At 43.1% G+C, this 20,402-nt stretch overlaps 1 protein-coding gene and 1 long non-coding RNA gene across 3 annotated transcripts; both read right to left on the minus strand.

Annotated features, from left to right (window-relative positions):
• Positions 1 to 8,046: 8,046 nt before the first annotated feature.
• Positions 8,047 to 9,891, minus strand: LOC126629816 (uncharacterized). Its single transcript, XM_050299956.1, has 3 exons — positions 9,698 to 9,891; positions 9,136 to 9,611; positions 8,047 to 9,055 (listed from the first exon to the last, which is right to left on the minus strand). Coding segments are annotated over exons 1-3 (1,131 nt in total). The 5' UTR covers positions 9,699 to 9,891; the 3' UTR covers positions 8,047 to 8,401.
• Positions 9,892 to 11,490: 1,599 nt separating this feature from the next.
• On the minus strand, positions 11,491 to 12,686 carry LOC126629817 (uncharacterized). 2 transcript variants are annotated; one of them, XR_007625866.1, is made up of 4 exons: positions 12,411 to 12,686; positions 12,229 to 12,326; positions 12,048 to 12,145; positions 11,491 to 11,872 (listed from the first exon to the last, which is right to left on the minus strand). It is a non-coding gene; the product is annotated as an uncharacterized LOC126629817 (long non-coding RNA). The 2 variants fall into 2 exon arrangements; XR_007625867.1 differs by having other exon boundaries at positions 12,229 to 12,686.
• Between the last annotated feature and the right edge of the window lie 7,716 nt (positions 12,687 to 20,402).

The raw sequence follows: 20,402 nt of genomic DNA on the forward strand, positions 1-20,402 counted from the left end.
TAAGGTGGTATGAAAATAAAAAACATAGTATGAATAACATTACTCTTTTTTATGTAAGTTTGATGCTTCAAGCTTTTCAATGTTGTTGATGACATGGAGAGTATCAGGGTGCATTTGATTTCTCACTTGGAGTTTGTAACATATGTGATGGACTTTTTTTCTATCCAAAGTAATTTTGTTTGAGAAACTTTTTTGCCGAGACTCATTGCATCAGTGTGTGCTTGGCTAGCTAGTTGTTTATATGAGTGTTGGAAACGCTTGAAATTTTGGGAGATAGGCTTAAGGACACTCTTGTGGGTTGTATGTTTTCTTTTGTTCTTCTTTTACTAACATCTCGTGCATCATTTGATGACGCTTTTGATTCTTGATTTTCATGACTGAGGTATTAATTATTGTTGTGATTAGAGCTACCCATCCATAGTGAGTCATTTTGTGTTGTCGCCACTTGAACATGTTTTTACTTATCAAGAATGGATATACCTTGTATACTTATCATTTCAATTCCAAACATATATGCAAAATATGTTTAATTCGAAATAGAACCACTAAGTGTAAATTATATTGGCACTAGATATTCATCTTTAGGTGTTGCCAAATTAAGATAGCGAAATCCAATACAAATTTGAAGGATGCCCTTTTTTTATGGTTGCCACAATATTTGCAAGCCATTCTACATACTGAGCCTTCTAAATTATAAAGTCGGCTTTCAGTAGACGAACAATCTCATCTTTGATGTCAAGTTGTACTTCGGTTAAGAATCAGCGTGGAGGTTGGCGAAACAGCTTATAATCCTTTTTTATTTATTTTAAGTTCATGTTTAACCAAAGACCTATTTAGGACAGGCATCTGTGATAACTCCAAGCAAAGCAATCTTTGAATTCAATAAGTAATTTACAAAGCTTGCCCTTTGTGGGCCAAGGTAACAATGAGCTAATAAAAAGAGGTCGTGGATAATCGGTCATGCCTACATTTATTTCTTCTAATAAGTCTTGGACTTCAGGCCGATTAAGCTCAAGTTCGGCCAGTGCTGCTTTCAAATTTTCAAAAGAAAGATTAACACCATTATCCATTTCAGCGAGGAACTCGATCAAGTTGATTATAGAATGAGCGTCTTGAGAATTTGTGTATCAACTTGCTAGCAAATGTTCCATTATAGATGAAATTGTGGTCTTTTGCTTGTCGTCATTAATGTGGCTATTCATTGGAGAAATCAATGAGATCAGCCAAACCAAGTCGCGCTGAATCCTGTTGAATGTTTTCGGCACTTACATTGATAACTTTCTGAATAAAGATTTTGGTTGGTCGGCCACCTTCATTTAGACCTTGAAGCGTGATGGAGCCGACTTGATCATTGTATAACGAACTTGGGTTATGTTTGTACCATACTTGACCAATCCCGAAACTACCGAGCACCGGCCAACGCTATACTGTCAAGGACCCAGAAGAGTTCCCCTCCAACCAGGAGGCCAATCACTACTCGACACGTGTCAAGATTAGAAGCCAATCAGAGCGCAGCACGTGTCGACATCAAGAACCAATCATAACATGACACATGTCAATGTGACAAAGCTACAAGTTTTTCTATAAATAGGGGTCATTCCCCTACAATATTGCCTAATGCCATTTGTGTTAAATCATTCACAAGAACTCACTAAATTGAGAGCTTGATCCTTTGTACTTGTGTAAGCCCTTCACTACTAATAAGAACTCCTCTACTCCGTGGACGTAGCCAATCTGGGTGAACCACGTACATCCTGTGTTTGCTTCTCTGTCTCTATTCATTTACGTACTTATCCTCACTAGTGACCGAAGCAACCAAGCGAAGGTCACAAAACCTGACACTTTCTGTTGTACCAAAGTCTTCGCTGATTTTGTGCATCAACATTTGGCGCCGTCTGTGGGAAACGACACTTATTCCTACTCTCTTCAGCTGTGTCAAGCTGGTTTCTATCATTCGTACACTTTCTTTTGATCAGGCATCCCTCTCCAACATGGGAAGCGAAGGAAGCCACAGCACACAGAATGACACCCCCCTTGCACATAGTGCGAAACAACGAAAGAAGGAAGGAAAACGAGTTCTTCTTCAAGCTAAAGTCGATGAGTTGGAAGCTCAGAACAACAAGATAGCAATGAGGAATGAGGTCCTCCAGGAGCAATATGAGAAGCTCTTCGAGACACTCCACGAAGCTAGGCAAGCTCAGACACGCGAGCTTGTTGCCCCCGTGGAAGTCAACCATCAACTGGGTGCCCTCCAACATGGAGGGTCACATGCATTCGACATAGATATCCCTGATAGGGAACAGATTACCCCTCGACTTGATAATCAACATGAGGCTTCTCTTAACCCAGTTGCTTCGACCCGAACCATGAGAAGTGGAGGGAGACACCTCTTTGCTGAAGGGGCAGAAGGATCGACAGCCGTCTTTCGCGATTGTCGGGATTTCCTGAAGCAACGTCGAGAGAATTCCATCCATATAAGCTCAAAGATTAATGACCTAAGGATTTCTGAGAGACTCGGTCCCCTACCACGGCCCAAGCCGGCCACCAATTTGGGGAAGGGGCAACAAGTCCTAGAGAGACATGAGGGTACAGGGGACTCAGAGGTGTTCCGACAGACATACCCTGGAAGCCAGTACAGCGAGTCCAGGGAAAAATCACATGCCCTTGATCAAACCTTCCTAATTCCAATAGGAGATGGAGATTTACGAAAGAAAGCTCCAGTGACACATAACTCCGCTCAGGACCCCCTTGTCCTACAACTTCTTGAGGAAGTAAACAAGTTGAAGGCTGAACGTCAGGCTGAAATACCTGACTGGAACCAACCTAGGCCTGGCCCTCTTACAAGGAGGATCCTCAACACCCCCCTTCAAGCAAAGACAAAGCAAAAGCTTGGCTTGCAACTTTATACTGGAAAAAAGGACCCGATTGAGCACCTTAACCTCTTTGAGTCCACCATGGCATACCGGATGCACACCGACGAAGAGCGATGTCTTCTCTTCCCCTCCACCCTCTCTAGTGGAGCTCTAAATTGGTATTGTCGTCTTACACCTGAGACGGTAGACTCATTTGAGGAATTGAGGAAACTATTTGTTTCCCAACACATTTTCCAAACCGATCGCTTGCACTCTGCAGATGACTTGTACACTATCCGCCAGAAGCCGGACGAGTCATTACGTATGTATGCTGGCCGCTTCAGCCATGAATACTCCCGGTGTGCCGAGGCAGACGACAAGACTGCCCACAAAGCCTTCACGGCAGGCCTACGTGATTGTTTCTTTAAATACATGATCAATGCCAATACTTGGAAGACTTACTCTGAGGTGATGGCGCAGGCTTATAACCATGCCTCCGCCGAGGCAAAGACATATCAGGAGAAACCCCCTACAACCATCCTTTATCAACAAGTGGGAGGTGGAAGCCAGACTCACCTAAATGAGAAGACCTCGACTTTCCAAACAGCAGTGGCACCTCCCCATGCCTTGCATAATGCTTCACCGAATCAACAGACATATCAATTTCAAGGCAAGAGGAAGGATTTCCATCCTCACCACTCTCCTTTCAGTAAAAAGAGTAAGGGACACTATCCCGATAACCAAGGGTATCGTCACAATAACGCTCGCCCCCAGGCAGTCAATGCAGTGGGTCAAACTCGCGTCAAGATACCCCCTACCCCAAGGTATGAGACATACACGCCCTTGAATGCCACATGCGCGGCCATTTACCCCAGCATAGCTCACCTAATACCAAAGCCAAAGCCGAGGCACCCAGATTACACGCCCCCGAATAGCGCGGGCATGTTTTGTTGCTACCATGAGCATAACGGCCATGATAGCGAGAAATGTATCATCCTCCGTGATCGTATTGAAGCTTTGGCACGAGAAGGAAAAATTGATCAATTCCTTCTTCACCCTCAAAGGGATAACCGTAACCAACACCAGGTGAATGTCATATATTCCATAAGCGGCGGCACACCCATATCTGAATCTTCCAATAGGGCCATGAAAAACAGTGAACGAAGTCTGAGGCCTGGTCACCAAGTGTTTCACGTGGAAGACATCAGGGGAGGGAAGTATCAAAAACCTAACTGGGATCCGATATGTTTCTACCCTGAGGAAGAAAGAGGCATCATCTACCCTCATAACGACCCATTGATCGTGGAAGCTCACATAGCCAACTTTGATGTTCGACGAATCCTCGTAGACACAGGGGCTTCGGTCAATATCATGTTTGCCGAAGCTTTCAGGGCACTCAGTGTAGCTGAACACTTGCTCGATCGCTCGATTTCTCCTCTGATAAGCTTCTCCGGTGATATCGTGCAACCCTTAGGAAGCATACATTTACCCTTTACTATTGGTACAGGCCCTTACACGGCTACCATTACCACTAACTTCCTAGTGGTTGACTGCCCAACGGCATACAATGTCATCTTTGGGCGCACAGGCATCAATGATCTCAAGGCTATGGTATCCACGCATATGCTGTTGATGAAATTTCCAACCCCCCATGGCAACGGCTACATCAGAGGAGATCAGCTTAGTGCACGATCATGTTACAACACTTCAGTTAAGCAACAACACTTGCCCGGACCCAAGGAAACCCTGTCTGTACATGACCAAGTCACAAAGACCAGCCTAGATGAAGCGACCTTGGATCTTCCTGATAGCAACAATCAACCCGATGATCCTCGAGATGACTCTTTCACCCAGCAAGCCCAACCTGCTGAAGAGTTGGAGAAGGTACCTATCTCAAGAGATCATCCAGACCGCATGGTGAATATTGGCACCACATTGTCACCACCCCTTCGGTTAGCATTGATATCTTTTTTGAAAGAGAACACTGAAGTCTTCGCCTGGTCATACGAGGACATGCCAGGCATCTCTCCCGATGTCATCTGTCATCGTTTGAGTATTGACCCCAAGATCAAGCCGGTGAGACAGAAGCGAAGATCTTATGACGCTAAACGATACGAGGCAATGAAAGTAGAAGTTGAAAAACTCAAAGGCATATGCTTTGTCCGCGAAGTCAATTACCCGACATGGGTAGCAAATGTGGTCCTTGTTAGGAAAAATCCGACCAAAGAAAGTCTTTCGCTTCAAAAGGTCTTGTGGAGGATGTGTGTTGACTACACCGACCTAAACAAAGGGTGTCCGAAAGATAGTTTCCCTCTTCCTCTTATTGACAGGCTTATAGACTCTACGGCAGGGTGTGAGCTCTTGAGCTTTATGGACGCTTATTCAGGATACAACCAAATCCTCATGAACCCCTCAGACCAAGAACACACGGCCTTCACTACTGACAGGGGACTATATTGCTATAAAGTCATGCCTTTCGGCCTAAAGAATGCAGGAGCAACTTATCAGAGACTGGTCAATTCAATGTTCGCCGAACAAATTGGGAAGAACATGGAAGTTTACGTTGATGATATGCTAGTCAAAAGCAAACATGCTGACCAACACATCACCAACCTATCTGAAACTTTCACCATTCTAAAGAGGTATCGAATGAGGTTGAACCCCAACAAATGTGCCTTCGGCGTGGGCTCTGGCAAATTCTTAGGCTTCATGATTAGCCAACGAGGCATTGAAGCTAACCCTGAAAAGATCAAAGCAATCCTCGACATGAAAGAGCCAATAACTTCAAAAGACATCCAAAGCCTTACTGGCAAGGTGGCAGCCTTAACCAGATTCATCTCTAAGGCCACAGACAGATGTGCTCCTTTCTTCAAAGCACTCAAGGGAAATAAGAAGTACATTACATGGACGGAGGAATGTGCCAAGGCATTCAGGAACCTCAAAGAGTACATGAGTAAAGCCCCTCTGCTCTCCAAACCAGAAGTTGGTGACACTCTCATCATCTATCTATCGGTTTCGGCTTCAGCAGTCAGTTCTGTTCTTATTCGAATGGACAGTGGTGTCGAACGGCCCGTCTACTACGCTAGCAAGGCCCTACAAGATGCGGAGACACGATACTCCAACATTGAGAAATTAGCTCTAGCATTGGTCATGTCTGCTCGGAAACTTCGCCCTTATTTCCAAGCACACGCCATCATCGTGCTTACCAATCACCCTCTTCGACAGATACTCCAGAGTCCTGACACGTCTGGGCGAATGATCAAATGGGCGATAGCATTGGGTGAGTTTGACATCTCCTACCAACCAAAACCAGCCGAAAAAGGTCAAGCAGTAGCAGATTTCATCGCCGACTTCACATATCCTGTTGACATTGCTTCTACACCTGAAGCAGTAGCTTCATTACCATCGGAAGCTCAGAAAGTAGAATCAACGACCTCAGCATGGAGTCTGTATGTTGATGGCTCATCCAACCGACAGGGCTGTGGAGCGGGACTAGTCTTGACTATGCCCGACAAAGTAGCAATGGAGTATGCTCTTCGTTTCAAATTCAAGGCATCAAACAATGAGGCCGAGTATGAAGCCCTTCTAGCAGGATTACGTTTGGCCAAACACCTCGGGGTTAAACAAATTGATATTTTCAGTGACTCCCAATTAGTGGTCAACCAGGTTACCAACAACTTTGATGCTAAGGACAGCTCCATGGCAGCATATCTTGCGCAAACACAACTTTTGGTCAAGCACTTCCACTACCAGATCACCCAAGTTCCTCGAGCGGCAAACAGTCATGCAGACGCCCTGGCTCGCCTCGCCTCAGCTGTGGAAGACAAGATTGGAAGAAAAATTCATGTCGAACTGTTGGCAACACCAAGCACCATGGCCGCAGAAGTATGCAACTTACAACAGGGGGATAGTTGGATCACCCCGATCTATAATTTCCTTGCTCATGGCACCCTCCCAAATGATAAAGTCCAGGCTAAGCAAATTCGATACAAGTCTACCCGCTACCTGATCATCAATGATCAACTCTATAAGCGAGGTTTTAGCCTGCCATACTTAAGGTGTCTTACGCCTGCCGAGGCGGAAATCGTCCTTCGGGAAATACATGAGGGAGTCTGTGGAGATCATGCTGGATCTCGGTCCCTAGCACACAAGACTTTTCGCCAAGGATATTACTGGCCAACACTCCACCAGGATGCCATCAAAGTATCCCGCTCATGTGACAAATGTCAACGATATGCAACTATTCCTCATTCCCCTCCAGAGCCTCTTACTCCTATGATCAGCCCTTGGCCCTTCGCCCAGTGGGGACTTGATTTGATCGGCCCAATGCCGGCAGGGAAGGGCAAAGTCTGTTACGCAGTCGTTGCAGTGGACTACTTCACAAAGTGGGCCGAAGTAGAACCCTTGGCAACCATTACTGAGGCAAAGATAGAAGACTTCGTGTGGAAGAACATCCTTTGTAGATTCGGCATTCCCAATGCGATAGTCACTGACAATGGGCGACAGTTTGACAACAAGAAGTTCAGGTTGTTCTGCTCTAAGTTCAACATCAACTTATGCTTTGCCTCTCCAGCTCATCCCCAGTCTAATGGACAAGTTGAGGCCATCAACAAAATAATCAAGCGCACTTTGAAAACCAGCTTGGACAAAGCTAAAGGCTGTTGGCCAGAATTTGTACCCCAAGTTCTTTGGTCATATCGCACTTCATATCGGACTTCAACAGGAGAAACTCCATTCTCACTTGCCTTTGGCACAGAGGCGGTTGTCCCTGTTGAGCTCGAGCAAGCAACATTCCGAGTCCAGAACTACATTCAAAGTGAAAATGACAAACAACTCACCCTCAACTTGGATTTAGTCGAGGAACACAGAAACCAAGCTCACTTGAGGAATGTCGCCTACAAGCAACGCATCTCCAACTATTATGACTCTAGGGTCAAGCCTCGTTCTTTCAAAATAGGAGACTGGGTCTTAAAGAAAAGATTACTCTGCGACAGAGTCCCGAGTGAAGGCACACTTAGTCCAAACTGGGATGGACCGTATGAAGTCATTGGCATCAGTCGCCCTGGCTTTTACACACTTAGAAGCTCCGATGGCAAGACCCTTGGCCATCCATGGAACGCTGATCACTTGAAGTACTACTACAAATAGACTCACGATGTACAAGTGTTGAGCTATAGCCGTTCGGCATCCTCTGTAATGAAGGCCATTTGGCAATGAATTCAATAAAGAGGTAATTTAGCCAACTCAGCCCTCACTCTTTTACATTCCTAGCAAGGGAACACTCAAGTGTTGAAACCTCAAAGCAGATATATCCAACACGAAACAAAATCTAAGTATGTGTCGACAAGACTATACAAAGAAAGGAACAACCAAACAATGGCTTATATCCAAACAATAGATCTATTCATACATAGCCAAACATGCATTAATAATAGTGCAAACACTCATAAACACCTAAAATCCAAAACTCTCAAGCTTATAACATGGGCACATGTTATACACACATCAGACTACTACATCCAGAATACATGCAGATAGTAAAGACACTGCTATTCATTCTCATCTGAAGCCGAACCCCTGGCAGTATCACTCCGCGTCCTACCATCATCCTCTGCATCCCCAAGATCCTCTTCACCATGCTGAGTCTGTGCATCAGCATTACCTTCATTATCAGACTCATCTTCGCTGCTAGGATCAACAGCAAGGACAAATGTCTCGCCCTTTCGATGATGCTCATCTATATCTTCGTGGTATTTTCGAAGAATGCTCCCATCATCATAACGATCAAGGACGGCCATCCATTTCCTTTTTTCAAAGCGAGCTTCTTGAGCACAGTAGGGTTTAATAGCAAGATGAAAGGTCGAAGAACTTAAGTATTCTTGCACAGCAGCCTCCCTTTCAGTTGGAATGCTCTTCTCCAGTTCAGAAATCTCAACTAAGGCACCATCCAATTCTCCCCTAACCTTGGATACCTCCAAGGTAGCCACCTCCAACTGTTTTTTAGTTGCCTCAAACAATTTCTTAAGCCTTAGGTTCTCACCATTTCGCCTTTTCAAGCTCTCCATGGTTTCGTCCTTCAGTTGGAGAGCCTGAGTCAAAAGTCCCTTATTCCTTCGGGCCTCGTCCACAAGCTGCTTATTCTCCTTCAGTTTTGCCTTGTACCGCTCAACCTCTTGCAGTCTGTCGTGATACTCGGCCATGACCTGCATGGCAAGACGATCATCACTACCTAAATAATGATAATAAAGAGGAAAAAGTAAGGAAATGACAAAGTAACACTCACATATGAAGACAGCTTCAACATCCGGTCGCAATCCGATTCATCCTTAGCTAAGGGCTCTCCGAGCTCATCGAAGGCGAATCGACGCCCTGCCAAGCAATTGTTGATATCCCCAAAATCCTTTGGCCGCGTGGCAACCCTCAAGTCCTTCCACGGGACACTGCCAGCTCTTTCCTTGCCTTTCCCCTCATGGCGGGAACCAGGATCACTTTCCTGGATAGTGTGCTCCATAGTAAGAGGAGGAGGCAACAGTCGGCTCCCTTCTCCTGCAACTACGGCAGCAGCATTTTCAACGGCCTCGACTCCAGTCTTCCTAAAGGCAGGCCCCTTAAGGACCCCATCTTGGGACTTAGGTCTAACGGATGGTTCCCCTCGGAACTTATGAATTTTCTTATGCGGTAGGATGTCTTCCGAAGGAACTAACACTGGTGCTTTCCTTTTATGGGTGCTAGTCCCTGTTTTCTTGCTTACCTTCTCCACTGCATAAAGAAAATCAAAATAAGAAATACAACTTTCCAAATAAAGTAAGGAAAAGAGCAAAGTTTACATGAAGGATACAACTTACTCGATCGTCCCTGGCTCTCGGAAACTAAGGGTTGGAAACCGTACCGACGAAATAAGGGTCGTAGCTTGCTTAAGTGTCTATCCTCTTTGGGCACCCTCAACACCTTCTCTATGTCAGATAGCTCCTGCCCAAACAGTTTGATGGTGCCCCGCGTCACTACATGAAGCAAAGTGTTAGAAGCAAGAAAAGACCACAACAAATAGCAAATAGTACGAACGGTTGATACGTTACAACCTACAGTCTGGAAGTGAGTAAGCACACGTCGCTCAGGCGTGACACCCTTATCATACTCCCTATCATTATACAGAAAGCACCAACGGTTTTTCCATGTGTAGTATGCCTTTTTCTTACCATACACAATACGCTCTCTCTCACTCCGACATGCACACTCGGCATAACCAGTGCATGATTTTGCTGGGCGCATCTTGTAACAGTAACGCCACTGATGGAAGGAAGGCTCACACAACCCACACTCCATCCAAATGATATAAAATCCAATCAAAGTATCCCAGAAACCAGGATTGAGTTGCCCAGGTGCATATCCGATCAAAGATAACATCTTTTGCAACCACGGATGTAAAGGTAGTCTCACCCCTAAAGTCAGTAATATCTGGGTGTAGAACATAACATGACCCTGGGGAGGCTCAGAAGGCCATTCTTCATCATGTACCAAACGTATCCCTACACTACGAGGGATATTACATGACTGCCTTAGCGCCTCAACCTGCTTCTCATTATCTAACAAGTTATTCTTTAGATGGTCTGCTGTGAACTCAGAGCGAACTATGGGTATGGCATCAAAAACAACCCCCTCACCCAACGCCATGGAGGAAGAACTAGCAATAGCTAAAGTTTGACGGTTGGGAAGATCATCCAATGTTTCTCTAGTACCGGACTCTAACAAAGACCCTGAAGACTCCGACATTGCAGACTCAGACTTAGAGCTAAAGCTAGAAGAGCCCTCATCACTAGAACTTCCAGGCTCTGACATCTACAATAAGAAGAAACAAATTCTATCACTACATGCATGATCAAAGCATAAGGAAGTTCCTATATTACCCACATGAAGATGGTGCAAAGCGATGCCGGAACCCTTCTCAATCAGAAAGCAATCCGTCTTCCACAGTCACTACAAAACAAGCAAATGAAGACCGTGTCAAGCGCCAAAAAAAAAAAAAAAAAAAAAAAACAGCTTCATCCAAAAAGCTTCACCCGAAAAGCTTCACTTAAAAAAGCTTCACCTACAAAGCTTCACCTAAAAAAGCTTCAACTAGAAAGCTCCCTCTACATACTTTCACCATCAAAGCTTCACCTAGAAAGCTTCACTTAAAAAAGCTTCACCCAAAAAACTTCACCCGAAAAGCTTCACTTAAAAAAGCTTCACCTACAAAGCTTCACCTAAAAAAGCTTCACCTAGAAAGCTCCCTCTACATACTTTCACCATCAAAGCTTCACCATCAAAGCTTCACCTAGAAAGCTTCACTTAAAAAAGCTTCACCTACAAAGCTTCACCTAAAAAAGCTTCACCTAGAAAGCTCCCTCTACATACTTTCACCATCAAAGCTTCACCATCAAAGCTTCACCTAGAAAGCTTCATCTACAAAGCTTCATCTACAAAGTTTCACCATCAAAGCTTCACCTAGAAAGCTTCAACACCAAAGCTTCACCTACAAAGCTTCAACACAAAACCTTGCTCCAAATAAACAAATTTTGTTCACAAAACCCAAGATGCCCTTGAACTTGTACAAAAACACTTGGGTAAACATAAACATTTTTTGTTTTACACCCACAAGGGCCCAAAATCTTCCTTCTTATTTATTCACTTATATATGTTCCCAAACATATTATAATAGATCAAATAATAATTCAAAGTCCAAAATTTAGTTATGGACAAAAATACAAGCAATTCACCAGTACTGAAGTTGCTACAAAAACTGGAATCTTCCCCAGCCTAGAAATCCAACAAAGCTTCGCCTCCTTTCCCCTATCAAATTTTTGCAGCTGCTGCTTTTCTCCAATGGAGCTGAATTTTGGACACCCTCTAGTTCTTGAGCAGATGAACAACTTTCAAGAAGGAATCGTTTCTGTTTGAGCGACGGAAATTAAAGTGTTGAAGCTACAAACATGATAGTCGGCTTCTTGCAGATTTCGAAGCTGTTGTGATGTTTCGAAGATCTGGAAATATTTAACCGTTAGTTCATCCTGAATTTTTGATATGTTATGAAAGAGTCGATGAGGAACAACTTCAATGAAGAAAGCATGCCGATCTGAACAATAGAAAATGGAGTTTCGAAGCTCACAACAAATCTGACGGGTTGACAGAAAAATAATAACCAGTCATTCATCATACCTGAATTTCTTGAGTTATACAGCTCCGAGGGATCTCAATTTTGAATATGTTGTAGGTCACGAGCTGAGGAACAACTTCAATGAAGAAAGCATGCTGATCTTAGCAAGAGAAAATAGAGTTTCAAAGCTCACAACAAATCTGACGGGTTGACAGACAAATGATAAACAGTCACTCATCATACCTGGATTTCTGGAGTTATACTGCTCCGAGGGACCTCAAATTTGGATATGTTGTAGTTCACAAGTTAAGGAACAACTTCGATGAAGAAAGTATGTTGATCTGAGCAAGAGAAAATGGAGTTTTTGAAGCTCACAACAAGTCTGACGCGTTGATATACAAATGACGAACAATCACTCATCATACCTGAATTTCTGGAGTTGTACTGCTCCGATGGATCTCCAATTCGGATATGTTGTAGTTCACGAGCTAAGGAACAACTTTCATGAAGATGGTTTTGCGATTTGAGCCACAGAAAATGGTGTTATATTGAAGAGCTACCACTCCCTCTACGTAGACACCCTCCTTGGTTTACCTAGCTCCAACACCCACATTTCCTTCAACAAGACTGCAGCAAATCCGATTGTGAGGAAAGATGGCAATCTTTCCAGCCAAAAAGGAAAGGCAAAGCAAAAGAAAATTAAACACATTGATGGCATATTATGAAAGAAGAAAAGGAAAAGTAGTACATGATGATGAAGTGTGGGAACAACATCATGACAAATGATGATGAGTCATGCTTTCCCCCCTCCTTGGATTCGGCTGAAAACATCCCCCTATTTGGATCCAGCTGAAAACATCCCACTCAGTCGACAAAAAAAAAAAAAAAAAAAAAAAAAAACAAACAAACAAAAAACAAAAAACAAAAAAAAAAAACAAAAAAAAAGAAAAAAGAAAAAAGGGCCTAGGCCTCCACTTCTTTGGGCCTAACACATCTTCATAAAAAAAAAAACAATATATGAAGAAAGAGCCCTGAGTTACCACTTCGAAAAGAAACAAGTGAAGTTTTCCTACTCATGACATTGACTACTAGCTAGACACCTCATTCGGCAACTCTCTTCGCCTGAAGACTTGGGGGACTCCCACCATATGCTACTGCACCTTGATACTCGGCAGTCTCACAACCACTCAGTGACTTGGATTTTTCAAGTCTCCAACCGAGAAGTTTTCCTCACTCGGGAAATTAAGGGAACACTACCTCAAACTACATGCTTCACTCACAAAGCTTCAACAATACAGGTTTCAACAAAAGCAAAAATTCAAAGAACTTTATTAAGAAGGCTTTGGTGTATTTAACACAATATGTTGAAATGAAGCAAAGCTTATTTATTAATATTTTCGATAAGCCACAAATATGTACATATACATGAGTCAAAATAAACAAACAAAAGGGAGCCTTCACAAAGGTTGCTTAGGGGAAGTCTCAGCAGTCGGTAGAGCCCCAGAAAGAGAAAGCACCGGAGGGTGGTTATCCGGAGCCTCAGTACTTGACAAAACCCCAGAAGGAGGAGGCATTGGAGGTTCATCATTTGAAGCTTCATTACCAGGTACAGCCCCAGAGGACGAAGGCAATAAATGCCTTTGGAACAAACCCACAAACCGCTGATGATCAAGTAAAACCTTACCATCAGATTCCTTCATCTGGTCAAGCTTCCTCTTCATGTTTGTAGCATAGTCATGGGCGAGCCGGTGCAACTGCTTATTCTCATGCTTGAGCCCTCTAATCTCCTGTTTGAGACTCATCACTTCAGCAGCCAATGATTCAACTTGGCGGGTTCTAGCAAATAGGCGTTGGGCCATATTAGACACAGAACCTGCACACTGAACACTAAGAGCCAGAGAGTCCTTAACAGCCAACTCATCAGACCGTTTGGAAAGTAGTCTGTTATCTTTGGGAGTGAGAAGGTTCCTGGCCACCACTGCAGCGGTCATATCATTCTTCATCACAGAATCCCCAACGGTAAGAGGACCAGTAGGGGATATGAAGGATGGGCGCCATATGTTGTCTGGAGAAGGCGTGGCTGTCTCTTCTCCAAGGTTCAAGTCAAAACGACGGTCGGAGGGTCCAGACATTTTCAAATGTGTTGAAGAGGGAAGAGGTCAGACAAATCAAGATCTTAGAAGTGCAAGAAATGAGCTTCTACTGGTAGAGATTCAAGTGTGCTGTGGAACTTAATGCCAGCCTCTATAAAAATCTGCACTCGACGGAGCTTCAGAAATCGAAGAGGCGTTTGCTTTCTCAAAAGCTGGGCTGCTCAGAGACCACGAGGGCCGATCTCAGAAATCGAAGAAGCACCTGCTTTTTCAGCCTCGTCAGCACCTGTCACATGCACACTCAGCTTTGCGGAAATTACGGGCAATCTGTCGAAGATTTCTGGTGAAGTAGAAAGCACGTGAATCTTACTGTTCAATCACCGCTCTCCATATACACCATCAACTCCTCGGGTACCACATATAACTTTGTCAAAGATCTCTGACAAAGTTTAGGCACGAGAATTTCGAAGTTCCAGCTACCCTACTATTACCCATAAGGGTAAAGGAACAGCACCACTGCTTGACAACTGGAAAGTCCCTATGTGTGTCGACCTCCGTGTTTTGCGGCAAGATAGGTTGGCAAAAACGTCCAACCTTTACTCACATTCGAGAAAAGACTCCCAACATAATTACTTTCTCAAAAACCGGAGTAGCACCGCTTTCCGAATCTCGAGAGTCAGATCCTCGACGGGATTGCTTGTTCGAAAACCGAAGAGGCACAACTCTCAGAACTTCGAGAGCCAGATTTCCTTAGATAAAGCTTGTCTGTAATCTTCACACGTAACATCAGCTTTCCAGATACCACATACCACTTTTTCAAAGTGCTCTGACAAAATTAAAACACGTGAAGCTGGCAGCTCCCACTACATTGCTGTGACCAAGAAGGGTAAAGGAATAGCATTACTACTTGTTATTGGGAAATCCCTATATACATTGACCTCCCTCCTCAACGGACAGGCAAACCTGCAAAAATGCTCAACCCTTTCTCGCATTCGAAAAGGCACCCTCAACATAACCTCTCGAAATACTCAGCTTTATTTCCCCCCGATAATACCTCAGCAAATAAACCACACCAAGAACAAGAGTATCTCATATCATCAGGATCGAAAGCAAGAGTATCCCATATCATGCTTTCTCCCTGTCTTTGTCTTTGTCTTTGTCCACACCTGCAGGACAAGGAGAAAGAGAGCAGTCAGTCGGAACCTGAAATCAAACCTCCAATTTAGAACTGACTGCCTGGAGCCTTTGCCTGGTTGCTTACTTAGCATTGCTCTCGAGTACTCATCCTCAACTGCTGTCAAGGTCACGAATTCCACCGGCAAATACCTCATGATAGTTGATCAGATATTGGCTCTTTACACTGAAGCTGCCAAGCGTGGATGAGTCACTATGAAGGAATGTTCTGAATGACCATTTAAATGCAAAGGTTGCACACCACTTCTGCCATGCAAAAGATTGAAGCAGAAGGTTCAACGGTGAGCTGAAACAGATCATTACAGCACGACACCTTTCCATACCACATTCATTATTCCGTCAACAGCAAAAGTATCCCATATCATCAAGGTCGAACGTACTCTAGATTTGATGGACTTGTTTTGACCCTCAAATTTTTGAATCGGCCTTATACTCTGAAGGGCACCAGAAAACCCTCCAGCACAGTTCAAGAATAAGCCTGTGGAAAGTTACTTCTTCAAAAGCAAAAGTATCTCATATCATCTCTTATCCATTTGCTTCTCCTTATCCTGGCAGTTGAATGAGAGACAAGGAGAAGGAGAACAATCAACCGGAAGCCGAAGTCAAACCTCTGATCCTGGGTTGCTTACTTGGAAGTTTGACTGCTTACCTTGTCTGTCACCTCTTTCGGCAGATCTCCTAGCTCGGCGACTTGGGGGACTCCTACTATAGGGTTTGTATCACACTTGACTAAGCCCGAAACTACAACTAAGCTTCAAGTGAAATTGATACATTACCTTGTGCGTCAACATCAGCTAAATACACCATTCCCGGATGGAGGAAAGGTACTTCCAGAGAAGGGCAGATGAAGATCAGACCACACTTCAGTACTTAGAAGTTTCGTGATTACTCAAGGGATTGGATCTTGCAAGTCCCCAACCGAGGAGTTTCCCTCACTCGGGAACTTAGGGGAGCACTGTTTGTACCATACTTGACCAATCCCGAAACTACCGAGCACCGGCCAACGCTATACTGTCAAGGACCCAGAAGAGTTCCCCTCCGACCAGGAGGCCAATCACTACTCGACACGTGTCAAGATTAGAAGCCAATCAGAGCGCAGCACGTGTCGACATCAAGAACCAATCATAACATGACACATGTCAATGTGACAAAGCTACAAGTTTTTCTATAAATAGGGGTCATTCCCCCACAATATTGCCTAATGCCATTTGTGTTAAATCATTCACAAGAACTCACTAAATTGAGAGCTTGATCCTTTGTACTTGTGTAAGCCCTTCACTACTAATAAGAACTCCTCTACTCCGTGGACGTAGCCAATCTGGGTGAACCATGTACATCCTGTGTTTGCTTCTCTGTCTCTATTCATTTACGTACTTATCCTCACTAGTGACCGAAGCAACCAAGCGAAGGTCACAAAACCTGACACTTTCTGTTGTACCAAAGTCTTCGCTGATTTTGTGCATCAACAGGTTATATTGGTCTCGACTGGCTGACTGTCTGCCGGGTACACCACAACTGACTTTCTATCTCAGAAGATTAAAACTTGATATAGGGAAGATATAATACAACCAGTCTGGTGAATCCAATCTCGACTGGAGTAGAGCATTATACTCGGGTATAGAATTGACGACGAAGAACTCCTTTGTTTGAGACTTATCACCAACGAGCTGCTCATTGTGATGGAGTGAGACTGGCATGATATTTACAGTAGCCCCACAACCCTCAAACACTGGCAATCCTTCGATGTAAATAGTCACGTACAAAGGCTTGAGATGTAGCATGGTCAAAGTGCGAGGAAAAATTTCAGATTAAGTAGCCTTTAGCCTTTCCTTGATCATCTCGACCGAATTGACAAGATTTGGTGGAAATGGCTTGGCACCGGAGGGGTTGGGAGGACACAGAAGAGTTGAGTTGCTGGGATGGAAGCTGATTGGAGAGGGAAGAGATAGGGCTACGACTGTGAGGGTTTCTTTTTCTGCTATTTGTGTTTTAATTTTAATTTTTATGAATGTTATAAAAACATATGGGACCGGCATGTGTTCATGTCATTTGGCTACTAGAATTTTTATGGAAAGCTAACGACAAGGATCAATGGTGCACATTTTGTTCAATTCACAGACTTAAATTAACAGATTTTAATTCATGAACAAATTTTAAACTAAAATGCAAATTCAAGGACCAATTCAAGAGTTCACTCAATTATCTTAATCAACACTAAGTTGAGGAATGTCTCATTTTCTTTCTTTTACTTTTTGTTCCATTCATATTTTGCATATTTTTCATTGATGGAAGACTTAGCCTACATTTTGCATACTTTTGATTCGCATGTAACAATTTGTAAAAACCTAACTCACAAAGTTGCAAATTTTTGCACTGCGTTGGCCTATTTATTTGTTTAAGTTGTCAAGTAGCTGATATACTTTTTCAAGGGCGCGTGTGTTTTTTTGCTTACATGGAAGTTAAATAAGGGTTGTACGGGAGGAGAAATTATTCATTGTGAACGAGAACATATGTGGTACATCACGTGTTTTTATATAAGTGGTAAAAAAATTTCTTTTTTAAGTTATTAACTTTTTACACACATATTTCATCATTTGTAAAGTGACATGTGATGTACTACCTGTGTGTCGATCACACTGAAAAATCTCTCGTATAGGAGGGTGTAGATCGAGCTAGATCCATTTTTAGTCTGTGTGAACTCTCACTACAAAAAATATGGCCAGTGTGCACAAAAAGTTTTGTGTGCCCTATGAGGTCAAAGGGCACCAACATATGTGTCTATAAAGCAATGGTAACAATGCATCAACTAAACTATATGTGTGCCATTTATGAGCGTGCCTTTTGATTAGAGGGCACGATATGGCCACGTGTACTCAAAGAGTTGAGCACAAATAAGGTATTTTTTGTGCCATGTTCTGACACCTGTGTCAAATGCTATTTCAGATTCATGTTAGCACAATTTTTGTAATTATGCCCTATCAATTAAATTTAAAAAAAATAAAAATAACAAATTCAAAATACCCTACAACCTGAAACAAACATTTGAAAACGTATATTCATCATTTCAGGCAGTGATCCTTTCGGTGGAGGCGCATGTACTCCACGCGCTATCCACAACAGTACCACATGCAGTGATAGTGCGACCTGCAGCTACACCAGGGGTTTCAGAGTCTGTTTTGGTCCAAAACACAACCATTTTCAACAATTTAAAAGCTAAAACAAAACTACAAAGGTAAGTATTCGAAATTTACCTTCTTTAGGGCCATTGGGTGGCCAGTGATTACCTAAAATCAGCCTAAAAAATGTAGCCCTCGCCAAAAATTTGGGGAATTTGTCCCCTGAGTTGAAACTGCATCCAACCTTAACCAAATCAAGCATGCAGTGCACAAAAACTTCTTTAAACAACTTAAAGAGCCTAACTAAGGTGTTTTCGAGACTCACCCATACGGGATTTGACGGAAAATCTCACCGGGGAGTCAAACTGCGATGGAGCTTGTCAATTCATCACGTCAGTTTCGGTTTCCAGAATGCAAAAGGTAATGGGGAGTTTGTAGTGATGAGAGAAAGGTGAGGCTGGTGGTTGCCTCGCCGGAGATCGGCAGCTCCACCGCCGTCATTGCATCTGTGCTTTTCTGTTTCAAGGAAGAAGTCGAAATAGAGAGACAGAATGATTGTGAGAGAATGAGAGTGGTAGTGTAGTGTTTGGGTGGTGGTTCGCCGGAGTGGCGAGTAAGGTGGAGATGGATGCTGTGATTTTCTGTGTAGTGAGCACATAGATGGTGAGGGAGATGACAGACAAAGGTCTGAAGAACTAGAGAGAGAAAGTTAGTGAGAGAGAGGATTACGTGAAGGAGGGAGACATAAGAGTGATGGAGTGTAGAGATGAGTAAGAGCATGGGGAAAGGTGAAGACCCAAGTGGGTGGGTCCTACGAGACACAAAATCCCATCAAAAAATTAATAAAATAATGGATTAATACTCAACAAAGAATTATATATACATAACCAGATTCCACAACTTTCTCATATTTCCTCCATCAAGTCCAACATGAATAAAATTAGCCAAAGATCACCCAAAATCCAAGGTAAGGCTCACGGCAAGCCTACTTATCAACTTAATCCAATTCTTTGCCACTTTAGTTGCAAGTTTAAAAATCCACACAAATTCATCCAACTTACACTAAGAACTCAACATAAATTAACTCATCTATTGGAACCAAGAAGAAAATATGATAAGGTTTCTTGGGTTCTCACCTCCAAACTCCTCCAAAGTTGTTCACCAATTTGCCACTTCGCTACTATGCTCTTAAATCAACTTCATCACCACGAATCCTCAACAAGAACCCCAAAATTTCGAGTTAAACACTTAGGGGGCGTTTGTTTGCCCTCGCTAACTCTCACTGGATTGGACTCAACTAAGAGTTAGTCCAATCCTGTGTTTGGTACCCTCTAGGACTAACTTTAATTGCACTAACCTTCACTTGCCCCAACTAACCATGGGATTAATCGGTCTTAGCGAAACCCCTAAAAAACCATGGGATTGCTAGTCCCGTTTTCAAAACTGTCTGCATGTCATATGAAAGTTGCAAGTCTGCAAGCATGCTTCTGGGCAACTCAATTTGCCCTCCTATGCCCAGATCTGAAACCCAAACCCACTCACAACCTAAATCTCAAAATCCAACCACCAAATCCAAAAAAAAAAAAAAAAAACAATAACAACAACAATCTTAATAGAAAAATTCTACCTTATTTCCAAAAATCCTAGAAAATTCTCATAAAGGTTCCCTTTTTCCCATAAAATTATGGAGAGAAATGGATAGAGAAGGGGAGACAGTTGGGGACGAAGAGAGATTAATAGACAGAGATGGATAAGACAGTAGATTTGGGGACAATTTTGCAAGAAACTTGGTTTTGAAGCATTTTGAAGGAAAAAGTTGGGATGAAAGGAAGTATTGGGGACATAATCAAAGAGGAACAAAAGTAAAGAACTTTCTAGAGAGAGGTAGAAGTGTGTGTTTGAATTTTAAGGGGAAAAAATGTTGAATTAATAATAAATTATTATTAGATATATATTAAATAATATAATATTAGAATTTGTCATTTTATCTAGCTTTTTAGTCCAACACTGCACC

The sequence above is a fragment of the Malus sylvestris genome, chromosome 7 (genome assembly GCF_916048215.2).
Source record: "Malus sylvestris chromosome 7, drMalSylv7.2, whole genome shotgun sequence".
Classification (NCBI taxonomy): Eukaryota; Viridiplantae; Streptophyta; class Magnoliopsida; order Rosales; family Rosaceae; genus Malus; species Malus sylvestris.